Genomic DNA, 17824 nt, shown 5'->3' on the forward strand with positions numbered 1-17824 from the left:
AGCATATCAAACACCAAAGTAACCATTCCATCTTCACTCTCATTGATGGTTTCTTCAGAAAAATATCTATCAGCATATTGTTGTCGCTAAAGTAAAATTCCACCTGGCAAAGAACTTCCTTTGCTGTGTCTTTGTCCAATGAAGTGGTTCTTGTGTCTCCCGTACTACAACATTCTTTTCAACATCTAAATCAAGTTTCTGAGCTTCATTAAAGCTTGACCAGTTAAATTCCGACCAGCTTTTCTGGTAAACCCACTCCATAGCTGCCCTTTCAGATGCTTGAGAGCCACAACCAACCGATATTCATACTCAACCTGATGCTCCAAACATTTAAGTGTAACCTTCCTAAGCCATCCATCCACTCACCCTTTACTAGAAAACGTGGACAATCCAGTCTCCATCCTTCTTCCTTGGATCAAACTTGCTCTGATACCAATCTGATAAGAACTATTATCTGGACTAGCAAAATATAAAAGACAACTCCGATTTTGACAGTGCCAGTCCCCCCCCCCCCCCAACAGCATATGCTGGCCTCAGTGAAAAGACTGCCCCAAAACACTCATAAACTATCAGAAACACTCATAAAATATCAGATGCCTCTCCTCATGTTTTCCCCCTTTTTATCCCCCATCAAGTGATGTATGTTATGATAAACCTCCCCCCTCCATGTTTGCTGCTCCCAAGGGCCTATCACTTACTAACAAAGACGAGTAATTACTCTAAAAAAAGCTTACTTATTTGATATCCAAATCTATTCTCTCCCTGTTAAGTGAGGAACCTATTTACAAATAAAATGCTAGGTCCTAATCTAATTTGGAATCCAAGTTGGAGTCTGACTAAAAAATTAGAAACTGACTCAAAATCGAAACTCACTCACTTAGACTAGGACATTGACGACTAACACAAAAACACAATGAAAAGAATATCCGGCCCTTCTGACTTAGTAGGACAGAATTTAGATAATTGGATCAAGTAAACTAAATAATTAAACCTATTTTCATTCATGCAAAAAAATTTCTTCATCCAAAAAAATAAATAAATAAATAAAGATTAACCTATTTTCGTATTTAGCCTAGACACTAAATTTTTTTACCCAATATGGCCCCTGAACACACAAATAAAAAATAAAAATCACAACACCCATATCGATCAATCCTGGGTTGATTTCCACAGAAACTAGGGTGATTAGGTGCTGGAAATGCATCATGGGCACTTGAAAATTCTGATTCATTACAATGTTTCCGTTAGTTCCTTAAGTTGGCCAATCTGCTGATTTAGCAAGCTCACGGTGATCAAAATTGGTTTTGAACCTAGGCTATGTTTTTTTGTATGTTTGCTTGAATTCAACCAAGGATTAAGTTAGGATTCAGGATTAATTACTAAGTTCCCATTATCTTACTTTAGTGGACCCCATATCACATCAATTTGGGATTTTGTTATGAGGATGATTAAATCTATATTGAACTTCTATTTATTGGTTCTTTGTTATGAAATCTGTCAAGATGTTCAGTCTCTATTTGATCATGTCTACTGATGCACAAGGGGGAGATTAAAGATCTCTAATGTCAGTGACACTAATGCACAACAACCTTTTATGCCTCCACCAGCAATTTTTGTGACATTTCTTTTGTATATGGATTTTATGAACTTGAGTGACTCTAGTCTGTCGTTGGAGTGCCCTTCCTCAAGATAGGCTTTTCTGCAGACCATTAAAGCTACACTTTTATAGGATAATGTATAGTCATCGGAGCTCCACTTTTATGGGGGATTTTGTGCAGACATTGGATCTGTAATTATGTGAATTTTTTATGTAGTAATTGGGTGCTAGTGCTACATCTGATGGATTTTTTATGTAGCCATTGGGTGTTACATTTGATGGACTTTTATGCTGCTGTTGGAGTTGCATTTTGTTGTCTACCCTGGGAAGACATGGATTCTTGACAATTGAATAGACTGATACTTTAAGCTCGTTGACGTTTAATTACTACAGAGTTCAAGACTGGTTCAAGATTGGTTTTACTTTTCAAATTTATTCTTGTTTTTTTCCAGGCTGGAGCTTTCTTTTGATTTGTGTATACTCCAGCTTAAGGACTGTTAGAGATATGATATATTATGTAGGTAACACAATAGAGGGAGCCCCCTTATCATGCAAATTGGTTTAGGTCATTACTTATTGGTGTCCAGTCTGAGTGAGTTTCCTATTAAGCTTTAGGCTTAATAAAGTAAGAGTATGTTAGTTATATTTAATGATTCTCTTTTGGTTTATTATAAATAAGATGTGTTGGCTACATTGGAACACATTCTATTGGCCAGCTCTATTCTCCCATCATTCTCTCTCCTCCCTCAGTCTCTCTTTCTTCTTCACTTTACTGGTTACAGATTCTGGGATTGTTTACAGATTCCACACTTGAACCACATTCCATTTTTTATCAGAACCAAGTTACAATTTTCCACCCCATACTCCCTCAAAATCCCAAGAAACGCTACTTACCACCCCCCCCAAAAAAAAAATAATAATGAGGTGCTTCTGTTAAAGATATTTTGGTTATTAGTTTGGCCCTCACCTAGTCACCTCTAGGGAGACTACTAAGTACCACTAAGTATATACATAACATAGAAGACATATTTTTGCAACATAATAGATTTGTTTCAGCGAATTTCAAAAAGAGATCATGTTAACCAATTTTCAGATGGACTGAGTTTAACAAGTTAGATAAAGTAGCACTCTTATTCCTAGAAATATCTCAGGTACCTTTAATGATTGCAAATGCAATACTAAATAAAATATCTGGCATCCAGCTTATGTACATCCACATACATATATGGCAGAGAAAAATCCAGAAACAACATAAATTTTCTAGGGGACTTCAACAAACCCATTAATGACTATGTTAGTAACTTAGTACCATTTAGAGATTACCTCTATAACTGAACCAGCAGCAAGGTAAGCAGAGTCGGAGGAACCTTCATTAAGAAAGATGGAATCTAGTTCTAAAGCAATCCTCTTCCTTCGTGAATCGAAAGCTTTTGAGCTGATATTCCTTATGAAATTGACGTGGTTCTGTGTGTGAACTGATGCTATATACTTGTCTTTCGCTTTTTTCGCACTCAATACCACACATCTGGAAAAAAAATTATATATTCCCTAGTTAGAGAACCATCAAAGAACATAGAAGTTTCCCTCGAAAAAATGAAAAGAGCCAATCTTTATCTAGTGATCTAGATTCAAACTTAAATCATTAAGCGCTTCTTGGAGAAATTAAGCCACAAATGAACCTAAACAATCTAAAGAATATTTTAGTCCGTTTCCACAGACCTGAATATATTTGAACTACTAATATAAGATCTGCTATATTTATATGAATCCACACTCTAGGAGGGCACTTGGCAACATAGAATTGGAAATATACTTAAATAACAATGAATTTTGGTTCCACTTAGTTGCATCTTGAATCAAAATAATATTTCTGGAATATGTAGTTTAAGGATCTACATATTTTGGAGGTGGGCCCAACAAAGAATCACAATAATATTTCTGGAATATGTAGTTTAAGGATCTACATATTTTGAAGGCTGGGCCCAACAAAGATGGATATTTCATGGTTGATTGTTGCACAATAGTTAACCCAGCTTCTACATTTTCCATTCAGAAAATATGGGTCCAAAGTCTGCCACAACAGCAAATAACCAAGACCTGATGGATTACATATTTACATGAAAGATAGAATATTTTTTCCAATGCCCAATAAACCTAAAACAAGGAAAAGGAAAAGAAAAATGCTGATAATTTAGACTAGGTGAGGGATAGAAGAAGGACTAGGAGTCGCAAGTGAACACATTAAAACATCTTAACTTCAATCAAATGCAAACTTTATATTCATCCTACTTTCATTGTTTCCCACAAGAGAGAGAAGAAAATCCAAGAACAATTTCCCCAGGGACTGATTCTTCTCAGAGAACTTTCCCCAAGAACTGGCAGCAAATTAATAACAACAGAGGACGATTAACTCAGAAGCCTGGCACAATCCACGATCACCAATTTTCAAAAGTATAGTAATCAGTATTAATGAAAACTAGAAAGAAAAAAAAAAGGACGAGAAGAGGAACACGAATGAGAATTCCAAGATTATTGCAAGAACATCTCTGTGAAGACATATCTCAAATAAACTGGACCAGGATTTTGTTTGAGGCAGGAAGTAACCGAACTAGGTTTTGCTTGAAGAAGTAAAATCCTAGCTTAGGAAAGAAAAAAGCAGAAGTAATACAAAAGAAGGACAAGAACAGGAACAGGGATGAGAATTCCAAGTTATTGCAATAACATCTCCCGTGAAGAAATATAGGGTTTTATATGAAGCAGGAAAGTAACCGAACTGGGTTTTGTTCGAAGAAGTAAAATCTTAGCTCAGGAGAGAAAAAAGCAGAAGTAATACCTCTGTGGAATTCCAGCAGATTGAAGCTTTTCCCATATCGCCTTAATTCGACGAGGATTCTCAGGATGATCTTCTCCATCTGGTGTCGAATGTTTGCACATTCTTTCATCGTAGACAAGTCCCACTTGAGGCTGGTGAGGATTCTTGCCAGATTCTTCTTCCATAATCAACAGTTGCAGAGAATCAAGAAGTCGAACGAGAGGAATTGACGAAGGAACCAATTAGTCCTTAAATGTTTATTATATATATAAATGGGTTAAATGTCGTTTTCGCCATAAACCCAGCCAGGTTCACTTGAGGGTCCCCGTTCGCCCGGACAAAGACGACTTGCCTTTAATAAACATTTTTTCAATTTCGAATCGATTCTACAGCTTTGGGAGGGAAATGTTGGAACCGATTTCGTTTTCGAAAACGATTTTTTTCGTTTTCTTTTTTTTTTTTTTTTTTTTTTTTTTTTTTGAGAAAATTAACGATTGCAAATTTTAGTGGGATGTAATTATGTAAACTATAACTTCCATACACTCTAAATTATAGATTATACATTTTAGTAATTACAAGTTGCACAACTTTCGATCTAAATTCTATTAAGTCCAGATGAAATTACCATTTTGCCCTCAATATGGTATAATGATCATGTTATCCTCAATTCAAATCTAAATGTCCAATTACTTATATACCCTCCTTATAATAACTTACGTAAATACCCCCATATACCTCATTTTGAATTTTTAGGTTCAATTACTCAAATACCCTATTGAGTTTAAATTACCGAAATACCCCCTCACACCTCATTTTGAATTTCTAGGTTCAATTACACAAATACCCTCTGAATAGAAAATTACGTATATACCCCCATCGTTTTATTCATAAATCCTCTTCACTTGACCCTCTTCTTCGTTCATGTACATGCTCACTCTCTCTCACTATCTCCACCCACTGCAACTCACCACCACAAGCTAGGGTTTAGTTCCTCATCTACTCCGACTATAGCCACTGCAACTCCATCGTTACTTGCATCCCTCTACAACTCCAATGGCTTGCCTCCCCCCACAACTCACCATTGCAACTCTGGCGGCTTGCATTCCTCCACAAGTCACCACTACAACTCCTCATCTTGCATCCCTCTTCAACCCGCAAGATTACATTTCTACAACTCTTCAATAGTTATCACCACTAGATCCAAGTATAAGGTATGATTAGGGTTTCTGAATCACACCAAATCACACACAATTTTTGCAAGCCTTGAGTGACACTACGGTTGCTCACATTGGACCATTAGCAGACAATCTAGGGAGCCACACATGGAGCACACAAGGTGTTCAACCATTTGCCTCTGTGAGCACCAGGTGTGACCAAGCATGCCTAGCGCCCCACACTGCACACCCATGCTGGTCCGTCGGCCCCACAACCAACGCCCATGTTAGCTCATTGCCCCCTGACCGAATGCCTATTGGCCCCACACCCAACACACATGCTAGCCCCATGGCCCCCACGCCCAATGCACCCACGCAGTCCCATCGCCCTTGACCCCTACTCCACCTCCACCTAGCCTCACCCTTAGGTTATAGAAGGAGACGCGATCCCGTTAAACTCGGGATAGACAATTGTACTCTATATGGAAATCACAACTAACTCAAATTGAGGAAGGAAAACCCTATGATTGGACGGCTAATGATGAGATTTATGGAATAAATCTAATGATCGATAGAAAGAGGTATATCCTATATAAATCCATGCGTAATGCGACGAGAAGACAACCGAATCCTTTCCCTCCATTCTCATTTTTCAATTGAGCTGTGTAACTTGCTAGAACTTTGTGGTGTTGCACTTATTGATTTAACCTTCGGAGGTGGTTTCTCGATTGCTGAGTTAGCCCACATTAGACATTGTTTTGCAAAAATCTGAGGGCTAATCAATTTTTGGACACATCAAATAGTATTCAATAAATTTTAGAAGTAAATTATTTGGAAAAAAAAAACTTTAAAATGATATTTTAGATGGTTGACGTAAAAATTTTTATTAGAAGAGAACAAAAAACATTAAAATAGATAATAAATAAATATTTTCAAAATTAAAACTCACTAAGTAAAACTTTTTTTAAACCTTAAGAAATAATTTTATTTTATTTTTATTTTTTATTTTTTTATACATATAATAGATCAAGGAAATCTTTTTCTAGGGCCAAGTGCGACCCATGACACCTAAAACCCTACTAAGATACATGACACTTACTTCTCTTTGAGCCATTCTTTCTTAATAACATAGTTTAAATATTATGACAACCACAATAGAAACGTTAATTTATCAATTGAGGGTAAATAACTATAGAAAACTAAGGTTTTAAGTATCCCATTATACCATTAGATACTAACGGATACATATCAATATTTGACCCAACTGATACGATACATCTTAATACGTCTCTCCATTGAATTACACTAAAATACATTAGCCAGAGCGATACAATACTCCATATAGGACAATATGTCTCTTAAAATCATCTGAGAGATACAATACTCGATACCGATACTTTAAACCTTGTAGAAATTAAACATATCATTTGATGGCAACTACAAACTCTAGTTATATTTACTAACAAGTGCACTCATCCATATTTCAAATCCACATTAATTATCTCGTTGAACATTTATTGTCTCATACAAACCCTTAAAATATTGAAATGTAACTCTGCTTTATGAATTTAAATAACTAGCATAATAAAAAATAGAACTCAGCTTTCAATCTTACTCTTGAATCGCTATGCCTTTACCATTGTCCTTTGATTATTTGTTTGTACATGGTAATAGGGTATGAGCTATACTAACCCACAATATTATAAAACAACCATGCTGCATATGGAAATAAAACATGCATATTTTCTAAATATAATAATCAATTACTTTTGAAATACATATCAATGCATAAGCCATTATAAAACGTTCAATATAAAAATATGTATTGTGAAACATTTCATAAATTGATAAAATATTGAAATTCTTTTAAAATATTCACTCTCTTTCATTTACTATCTTAAGCTTAAGAAGGTCTGTAGAGGATGTACATCTCTCTAAACCACTGAAATGTTAATACTACCAAAGTGGCTACTCTACACCACCAAGATGGCTATCTTTTTACCACTCAAGTGGCTACACCACCGATGTAGTTTTATTCTCTGGACCATGTAGACTTCATAATCTACTATATTGGCTTGGACCCAATCTTTCCACTTTAACTCTGGCCACAACGCCTAACAAGACTTACAAGAGTAGTGTCCGTCAACACGACATCATTTGTTCCATTTAAGTCTTGCATTTATTAAACTTTTCATTTTATCATTTAAAATGTAAGAATAATGAATAATGAATAATTCAAAAATAAAGAAATTCATTGCATTATTAAATCATAAAAAATTTGTAAACACTTGCATGTTTGCACATCAATCATGCATAAAATAATCGTATGCTGAATCAGTGATTATTCAATAAATATTACACAGATATGTCATCAAAACACATAAAAACATCAAATGAATCATGCTAGTTAAAAATATAGCAACATAGCACATAGCATGGATTGAGTTGTTATACTCACAAATACATCGGTTTGATCCTGTCTTTTTAAGCCTGAGGCCCTCCTACACCAAATTACTGTTTTACCCCTACATCACCAATCATTCCAAATCTTAATATATTTATAGAAAGACATATATTCTCCTAGTATATGGCCAATTTATATTGTACAACATAAGACCCACTTTGGCCAGCCAATCTTGTTTGTACCAGTAAATTCATTGGCCAATTTTTCCTATACATAAGAAATGTATCTCTGCGTCCTCTTTCCAAAGCATCTTATCACTTGATTTTGAAGCGTGGCGAAGAAGTTACGATCAATTTTGTACACAAGGGTAAATCTATAAAAAAACAATGGCCGATCCGGAGGACAACCCAATTTTAGGTTAGGAATTTTTAATCCCACACACTGGTCAAGCCACTAGGGAATAAGAAACTAAAATTTTGAGTAATCTAAGTTTAAAGGATCTTTACCTATTGGGTGCTAATTTGGCCTGGGTATAAACAGGTCCCCAAATCTGAGTACAGTGACGATTCAATATCTTCGTACTTATTATTTAATTTTACTCTCTCTCCCTCCTGTTACTTCACTCTCACTTTCACTTTCACTTTCACTGCTCCTCCTCTCTTTTAAATTTCTCTTTGAATTTCTTGTATATTCGTGTATTTTTTTAATTCTCTTTCTAATCCTCTCTCTCTCTTTCTCTTGTCTCTCTTTAGTTTTCTTTCCAAGCCCCAAGAATTGATCTCTTTCTCTCTCAATTCCTTTTTTTTTTTTGGTAGGCGCCTTATGGGGATAGGGTATACATAGCCGCGTAGAAGTTGAACCCTGCCTCCCCGGAGCGGTTCCTAACCATCCTACTACTCCTCCATTGGCGTTTCTCTCTCAATTCTCTTCTCATGTTTCCTCTTCTCTCTCTTTACTCCTTTCTCTCTCTCTCTCTCTCTCTCTCTCTCTCTCTCTCCTTATTCCACGCAAATGACCTAATTTAACTAAAAAAATCTCTCTGATTCTCTCTTCCGTCACTTTTCCACGCAAAAAGGAACCCTTCATTTGATTTCAAGCCTCTTCTAGGTGTCATGGCATCTCTCTTTTTTTTTTTTTTTGGGAAACAAAGGCGCTTTATATATAGGAAAATTGGGGCTGGGATATTACATATGCCGCCGGTAAGGATTGAACCCACAATCCTTCCATTGAGAGATGAATTCTCTCTCTCTCTCTCTTCCTTGTGCAAAACTACGTGTCTTCTCTTAATCCATGTCACGCTTGATTGATTTATTTATTTTTTAAGAATTTGCTAAGCCGCTTCATCCTCCGTTGCTATATTTCGCTACATTTCATCATCTAAGGCATTGATTATTATATATAACACATACATAATATCATTTTTATAGTAAAACCATTTTGCTTTGATCTCAGGAATAAGGGTTGGATCTGGAGTGAACTTTGGAGCCAAGACAACATTTCTTGCACCAACAGGATGTCATAAGAGTCAATTTTCTATCAAGTGATATACCCAACTAAGCTTAACCATTTGATGCAGAAAAGAAGAGAGGGTCGCCCTTTTCATATGATTTTTTCTTCTTTGTGTTTTAGATGATTTCAACATGATGGTCATACTGTAGACTAAAATAAAATTATCCTTGAGATAGCATTGAAGAGTTCTCCCTTAAGATCTCATGGTGTTTCCCATCTCTTGTTTTCAAATTTCTATGCATGCTTCGAATCAGCACATAAACCAGTCGAACAAACAATTTAGGGTGGAATAAACATCAAATTTTGTTATATCAACCGATCCGCAATAAGATCAAAAGTATAGGCTGTGGCTTGCTAAGGCTACCACTGCCCATATAGATATATCCAAGCCAGCATGGATTAGGCACAATGAGGGAATTTTCGCAATTTTAATTGTGAACTCAATCCAACAAATTTGAATTTAGCATGTATTGGAAATAAGATTATTCTCATTTCCATCGTTGACAACCACAAATTTGTGCATAGAGTTTGCTCCATCATGGTCTCATATCTATCGTCAGTACTTCTGCCTTCTCCTGCCTTCCTCAGCACTAAAAGCCTACTGCTTACATGTACAAGTGAGTAGAGCAAGAAATGGAAAAGAAACTGTTGTATATATAATCAAAACCAGATGAAGAGGATTCCACGTTCATTGAGAGAAACATCAAGTACAAGCCTTCACATCTTAGTCATGACCAGGGATGCTAGAGAGTTGAGACCACGAGACAGTTGCATAGAGGTTCAATTTGACAACACCAGAACCTACACGGAATCAAAACCAGCATCAATATAAAGGGTTCAAATTCATTTGGTATATTCATTTTATTCATTGCAGGGAAAAAAAAAGAAGAAGATAGAATTTGTAAAACACTCACTCTCTTAACAACAAAATGGGCAACAAGAGAAGCAGGAAAACCACTTGCCCCCTTTTTCAGCTCGTGCTGGCACTGGGGTCTCTGGCAGTTTTTGTGATTGCTGCTCACTGTCTACCTTCATAGAGTCACTAATTCTTCCTCCTTCTGCTGTCAAACTGCAGAGAACAAAAATGCATCATAATAAAAACCAATGAAATACACAAAATACATCTAAACAAATTGTAATATAAAATCAGATTATGGAAAAAGGAAATTTTTGGGTATTAATAACATATAGGGCAAATGCATGGCCATGGCTAATATATGTTAAAATAGCTTAGACTTTGAGACATGTCTGGATCTTCTTCTAGAGGTGCAGTTGAGTCTGATAATAGCCTCAAAGCAGCTTCCCGACCATCCATTTCTATCCCTCCAGTGAATAGAGATTGTTGAAGAAACCCAGAACTTGAATGGAGCAAGTCTATTTCTATCCTTCCAATGAATCTAGAAATAGGCAAATTCGAGAACCATGATCTTCCAGAACCATGATCTTTCAGGTTCAGTCTAAAGATTTGAGAATAGATGAGTGCAGGATCCTTTTTCCCATATCCCCCATGCATAACAATACAAATGGTGACATAGGCAATTTGAGTTTATTTTTTTAACTTACAGTGGAAATGCAAAAGAACGGATGCTGGCACCACTCCCATCAGAACGGTGAGAAGGGCTAGAGGATAGACGGTTTGCATCAGCAGGAGATTTTTTTGGGTTATTGTGATCTTCTGCAGCTGCCCTCATGACCTCCTTTACAGTTTCAGCTGCTGCTTCAGCTACACCTAACTGTCCCCCTTCTGCATCATCCCTCAAACAGGAAGTTTTTCTGTCTTCGTCTTTTACCAACTTATCTGGTGGTCGAGTTAGTGGAAAATCAGGGAAATTAATCAATTCTCCAGATGGACCCAGCTCTCCAGACTTACCCATCAGAACAACAAGATCTTTGGAAAAACTGGTATTTCCAACATGAATGCTGAACAATGACTCATTAGAAGCAACACTCCATTCCACTGGAGTTGTGGATTTATTTCTCGCAAACACAGAAGATGGGATTCTATATGGATCAGGTTCTGCAGATCGACCCATTGTTTGAATTTGAGGAGATTGTTTTGGTGATGAACTATCCAAAGTTGATTCCTTTGGATTCGCATTGCTTGGTGACCTCTGATCAGAAGACTCCCCAGCTTTTGATGATCGATCACCAGAAACAGCCTTCTCATCATCCTTTGGAAGATCTTTTGGATCCACATGAAAGAATTCTTCTAATGACGAGTCCGATGAGGAAGATGATGATGGAGAAGAATCTTCTTTGTCAACTGGTTTAGAAATATCACCTTCTTTGTCAACATGTGCAGATCCCATTTTGTAGTTTTCTGATGAGATGCAAACCTTTAAACTCCTTTATATCTCAAACTATGCAGATAGCATGCTGCAGCCAGTGATTTCCAGATTCTAACTGCATAAGTGAAGATATAAGGCATAAATGAATCATCTGCATTAAAATTGATAGTTGTAATAATAATATAACCATAGTCACAGTCATGACCAATCTGTTAATGTAACTTGATTTTAATTAAATTAATACAATGTAATTTTAGTTACATTAGTCGATTAACAAATTCAAAAGCTGAATATATTGAAAAATATTTCAGTTTTTAAATTTATATTTGAAAAGTTCAAAACGCCTGCTTTTATATGTTCAATTTTTATTAGTTATCCTAGTGATTGTATAAGTTCTTTATCGGAAAAAAGAAAAGAAAACAAGTGATTGCATAAGTTCTACTTCTTGAATCGCAGGAAAATCTAGTTATTTAACATTGAATGATTTGAATTTATTCATCTTATCACATATTTCTGAGTACGAAGATTTCACTTCACATCCTCTTTTTAGGTATGAAATTTTTTTACTTTCCATCATTATTTCAGTATGAAAATATAACAAATATTAGAATATTTATAGTCATCAACTTTCTTATTTATTCTCACGAATGAGAGTTGCCTCCATCTTGCAAGTATTTGGTGCATTATAGCCTCTAAACTTATTGAATTTGAATGATGCCAAGAAGAATATGTATAACCTTTGCCATGATATAAGAAAGCATTGTTGTTTTTTCTCCTTTTTTTTTTGGGTTTCGTTCTTGGTAGGAAGACAGTCATCAACTTTCTTATTTATTCTCACGAATAAGAGTTTCCTCCATCTTGTTCTATAAAATATTATCCTCTAAACTTTTTGAATTTGAATGATGCCAGGAAGAATATGTATAACTTTTACCATGACTAAGAAAGCATTATTGTTTTTCCTTCTTTTTTTTTGGGTTTTGTTCTCTAGAGGAAAACATTGTTATTCCCGCATTAAATTGGGATTAATTTCAAGTTTTCAGCTAATCAGCCACAAACAAAAAAATAATAATAATCATTATCAGATAAATCCATCAATATTCTCAACAATAACTACCAGAAAAGACAAAAAATAATAATAGTCATAGAGCTTACTTGGATCACTCGACGATCTTTATATCCAAACGTATTGATGATTGATTTCTTCTTCGTCCTTCGTTGTAGAGATGATTTGACTACCATTAGTGAATTGAACGACAAATTAAGAAATACATTGTTCAAGACCTGCACAAATTTAAGCTTGAAACAATTCTATCTATGGCGGAAAAGATGATTCCCAAGAAAATGACGTAGCAAAGATGAATCGATTGAATGAGACATGGTGTGAGTTTTTCTGTTTATCATACATAAGAGGGTGGATGAGTTAATTTGATGGTTTTGGATTAGACTGTTATTGAGAGAATTTTGTTGAATTTGCCTCCCTCTCCTTCTGTTCCCTTCTCTTCATTTCCCGGGAAGACGAAGAAGTGATGGAAACGAGAAAGAGAGTAAACTGCTGGGTCTGCAAATGAACAGAACTAGGGTTTCTGATGATAGAGGTATATAGCCATGGAAGGCTCAGCAACTTTTTCGGCATTTTTCTGTTCAAATAGCTATCTCTAGTTTCTCTTTGCGCCATAAGTAACAAACTTTTGTCTTCCAATTTTCTTCTTCTCCAATCCAACCTATATTTTTAGCTTCACTGCGGTATTAGAAAAAATTGATGGTTTAATTAGATTTGTTATGTGAACGGTTCTATCACTTGTGTTGACTGTTAATTGTCAGCCTTTTTTTTTTTCCTTTTCTTTTAAAGCAAAATGATTAATACTTTATTCATCCATTTCTTATATTTAAAGAATGAATTGTCCCCTTCACACAAAAAATAACAATAATAATTACACTCCTTTTAATTAGGTACATACGACAAGATGTATTAAGTTTTAACTATTGTTTACTTATCTATTTATTTTTAGAGTCTTGTGTTCTCTAATAATTTGTTTTTCTTAAGTTGATGTTCTAAACTCAATATAGTAAAACATTTTATAAAATCTATTGTATTAGGTTCTTTTAAGTGAAGCCTAGGTCTTTAAGTTTTAGATATTTTTTGTCATTAAAAATGAAGTTTACTTGCTAGATTTTTTATTCTCTCGTCACTTGAATATCAAACACGATATCATCTCATTAATTTTTCACATTTTTGTAATTTTAATGGCACTAAGTAATAGTAATTTTTTCATTTTTGGATAGAAGTAGTAATCTCAGTTTAGTAAATCAAATACGAAATAATACGCAGTTACTCATATAGTCGTATAAAGTATCTATTCTAAAAATTTATTTTTTAGTCAACTCTCTTATTTGTTCTTACGAATAAGAGTTGCCTCTCAAGTGTGGTTTTTTCGTGTTATTCCAAACAATTTATGTACATAACCTCTGAACTCATGTCAACAAGAATGCGAATAACCTTTGCCACAAACATAGAAAGCATTGTTTTTGCATTTTTTTTTTTTTTTTGGTTCGCTCATATAGTAGAAGGCATTGCTCTTCATGCATTAAACTGGGATTAAACTTCAAAAATTTCAGCTACTGATTATCCACAAACAAAAGAAGAAAAAAAAATGATTATAATCCAATAAACTCATCGGCATTCTCAGCAATTAAACAAGAAAAGATAATAAATAAGAATAGTTACTGAGCTTATTCGAGTCACTCAGCACCTTGATTTTTGAATGTAATAACTCATCAACTTGAATCAGATTTTCAGGAATAGCTCTGGCGATTGTTACAGGAGTGACCGGACTATCATGAATACAACAGGAGAAAAAATAAGTTGTTCAAGACCTGCACAAATTCAGATAAAAAACAATTCTATATATCAATGGAGGAAAAAAGACCTTCTCAACAAGATATAGCACAGCAAACATGAATGAATTTAACAGAAATGATATGGTCTGTTTGTATACCATGTATAAGAGGGAGGGTCAGAGGGTGGATGAGCTAATTCTATGGGTTTGGATTAAAATCCTCTTGAGAAGACTCTGTCGATTTTTGCCTCCCTCACTTTCTGTTCCCTCTGCTTCGTTTGTTCCAGAAGATGGAGAAGTGATGGAACGAGGAAGAGAGTAAACTGGGGTTTGCAAAGGAAGGGAACTAGGGTTTTTTCTGATTATAGAGTTGGCCATGGGAGGCTCAGCTACCCTCTCGGCACTTTTTTTGTTTGAACAATTATCTCTAGTTGCCGTTTGTGCCATACTAACTACTTTGTGTCTTCTAATGCTTTTCTTCTCAAATCCAATATATTTTTAGGCTCACTGCAGTATTTAGATCAGAACAATCAGTTCGATCGTTTGGATTTCTCATGTTGACCGATTTTATCACGTTGACCATTATTCATCAGATTTTTTTTTTTAAAGTGTAGAAACAATAATTAAGCTAATGTTAGCTTATTCATATATTTCTTATATTTTGAGAATGAATTGCACCTCTATACATGTTTTTAGAAACTGTAATCTCCAATGAATAAAACACACTCTTTAGCAAAGTAGTCTGAAGCACTGATTTAGACCATGAGACGTTTAAGAAACACTTACTACCAATAGTTTGAGTTAGTTAACTTTAAATAACATTTAAAATAGAATAATTTTCATTAATTAGATCGCATGAGGTTTGATCGAAGTTATTCTTATTCTAAATAAAATGAATCACCAAATGCCCTTACATCATGATACACCGTCATTCTTATAACCAGAATGCCCTTACATGATGATTCTGTGGATTTATTTTTTTTCTCCTTATTTCTTAGGTCTTAAATGGAGGTATGATGTAGGAATAATTTTTTATCAGAGTAAGCTTTTAAGTGAATATAATACTAGGTAATAAAGAAAGGAAATTGAAAATTATAAAGGTATTATAATGCATGCATGATTATGAAAAAATGATAATTTGTCTTTAATTAGCTTTTTGGATACCACCAAGGGAGGCAAATTCAAAACATTATTTTCCTTGAATTAAAAATGACTTGAACTCAAATAATCCAAAATAATGATTACCTTTTAAAATAATAAACAACCAATGGCATTCTTTAGAAAAATCTCAACTTCAGATCAGCTAGTCTAGAGACTTTTAATATAGGTATCCTTTTGGAAAGAAAAATATGAAAAATTCTCAACTGGTGATGCATGCACCATATGAATGCTCGATCTTATACTCTTGAATCAGATTGAGAGGATATATAAGTAAATGCCCAATCAGATGAGAAGAAAAAAAAAATGCCCAATTAAATTATTTGGGCCTCCCCATATTCCCTATAACAACCCTCAAGTGGTTATCTCACACATATGTACCATATGAATAATGTTGAATGAAACCAAGCATGTAAGAAATGACGACCCTTAGCTTCTTCATAAATGAAATTTTGGAGACCTTGGGGAAGACAAGCTAGGGATCTCTGTGGCACTGACAACATGCTTGCCAAGAAGTCTCTGCAGACTTGTTCATCTCTTGCAAGGGATGTTCAATCCAAAAACCCCTGAAACCCTTGAAACTACTATAGGAACTTCCTCCACAACTTGAAGGGTATACCAAGGGCTCTGCACTGCATTCAGAGAATCTAGCCACGCTATGATGCGATGAATACCTCTTGCTTTGGCTTCAGTTAGCCCACATCAAAGGCCAAGTAACTCGTAGACCAAAATGTTTCTTTGGTAGGTGCCTCTTATTAGATCATAGAGTGCCACATGTGCAGTGTACGTGGCTTGGTGTATGTTGGTATCTGTTCTATAAATAGACCTCTTGTACTAAATTAAATATAAGAGAAACAATTATCTCACATGGGATCGGCTTTACCCAGTTCTGATTTCTCCTGTTTTCTCTACAAATTTTCTCTACAAATTTTCTCTATTCTTGGTTTCACCAAAATTCTGCAAATTTCCCGGGTTGCTTCTGCTCTTCTTAAAATTCTGCTGAAATTTCTGTTTCGTTTTTAGAAATGGCGTCTGATATTAGTGCCGATTCAGTTTCTGCACCAATGATTTTTCCATATCCTTGTTCTTTGAATGTTGTGATTTTCGTTTAGATTCATTTGAGTTCCGAGAATTTTCTTCTTTAGGAAACTCAGATTCTTGCTCTCATTGAGAGTCAAGATTTGATTGATTTCATTGATTCAAGTTGTCCTATTCCAAATCGTTTTATTAAACCTATTGATGGTCAAGAATCTATGAATCCTAATTACAAAGCTTGGGTTCGAACTAATCATCTGGTTAATGCATGGACATCAAGAACACTATCTGAAGGTGTTCTTGGACTGGCTGTGGGTGCCAAGACCGCTGCGGCATTATGGCGTACTCTCGTTGATGCCTTCTCTCAATATTCAGAGGTGAGTGAGTTCGAGCTTGTATCTCGCCTTCATTTCCTCAAGAAGAAAGAAGGTCCTTCTTTGCAAGAGTTCATATTGATTCAGTTTAAGTGTATTTGTGATCAGTTGGCCTCGATCAACAAGCCAGTTCCTAATCAGAGGAGGGTCTTTATTCTTCTCACAAATCTTGGAAGTGAGTATGAAACTTTCTCCACAACAATGTTAAAACGCCCTGTTCTGTCTTATTCTGCATTGATTCCACCTCTACAAAGTCATGAGCTCCGTTGTAAACGTAATGATCCTATTCTTTCAAATCTGAATGTTGCATCCTACGCTAAGAGGGGAGCCCGTGGGGGTCGTGACTATGGAACTCGGGGTTTTGGTTGAGGAAACCATTTTCCTCCCAAGGTCATGGGTTCTTTCCTAATGCTAAATCTACAGTTGGTGGAAAAAAAATTCATGAGGGTTCGATGTTTTCAAAGAAAGTTGTTCGTTGTTAGATATGTAGAAATTGGGTCCTGAAGCTTTGAAATGTTGGGGTCATTTCAATCACAGCTACTAGAGTGATGATGTGGCCAAAGCTCTGGTTGCAATTCAATCTAAGGCCTCTTCTTTGTCTTCTTGGTTTCCTGATAGTGGAGCTACTTCTCATGTGACTGATGGGTCAGCTGGTA

The 17824-nt window shown here is 35.4% G+C and overlaps 1 protein-coding gene across 1 annotated transcript in view; it reads right to left on the reverse strand.

The window, feature by feature from the left end:
* HDA05 (histone deacetylase 5) overlaps positions 1 to 4706 on the reverse strand; it is a 42729-nt gene extending 38023 nt beyond the window's left edge. Inside the window, exons 1-2 of the mRNA XM_089164752.1 lie at positions 4431 to 4706; positions 2921 to 3122 (exon numbers count right to left, since the gene is read on the reverse strand). Coding sequence (XP_089020878.1) covers positions 2921 to 3122; positions 4431 to 4594 — 366 coding nt within the window. The 5' untranslated portion in view covers positions 4595 to 4706. The remainder of the gene's footprint in view (positions 1 to 2920; positions 3123 to 4430) is intronic.
* Between the last annotated feature and the right edge of the window lie 13118 nt (positions 4707 to 17824).

Source organism: Hakea prostrata, chromosome 8, assembly GCF_041222555.1.
Source record: "Hakea prostrata isolate BN-2017 chromosome 8, UWA_Hpros_2, whole genome shotgun sequence".
NCBI classification, from domain to species: domain Eukaryota; kingdom Viridiplantae; phylum Streptophyta; class Magnoliopsida; order Proteales; family Proteaceae; genus Hakea; species Hakea prostrata.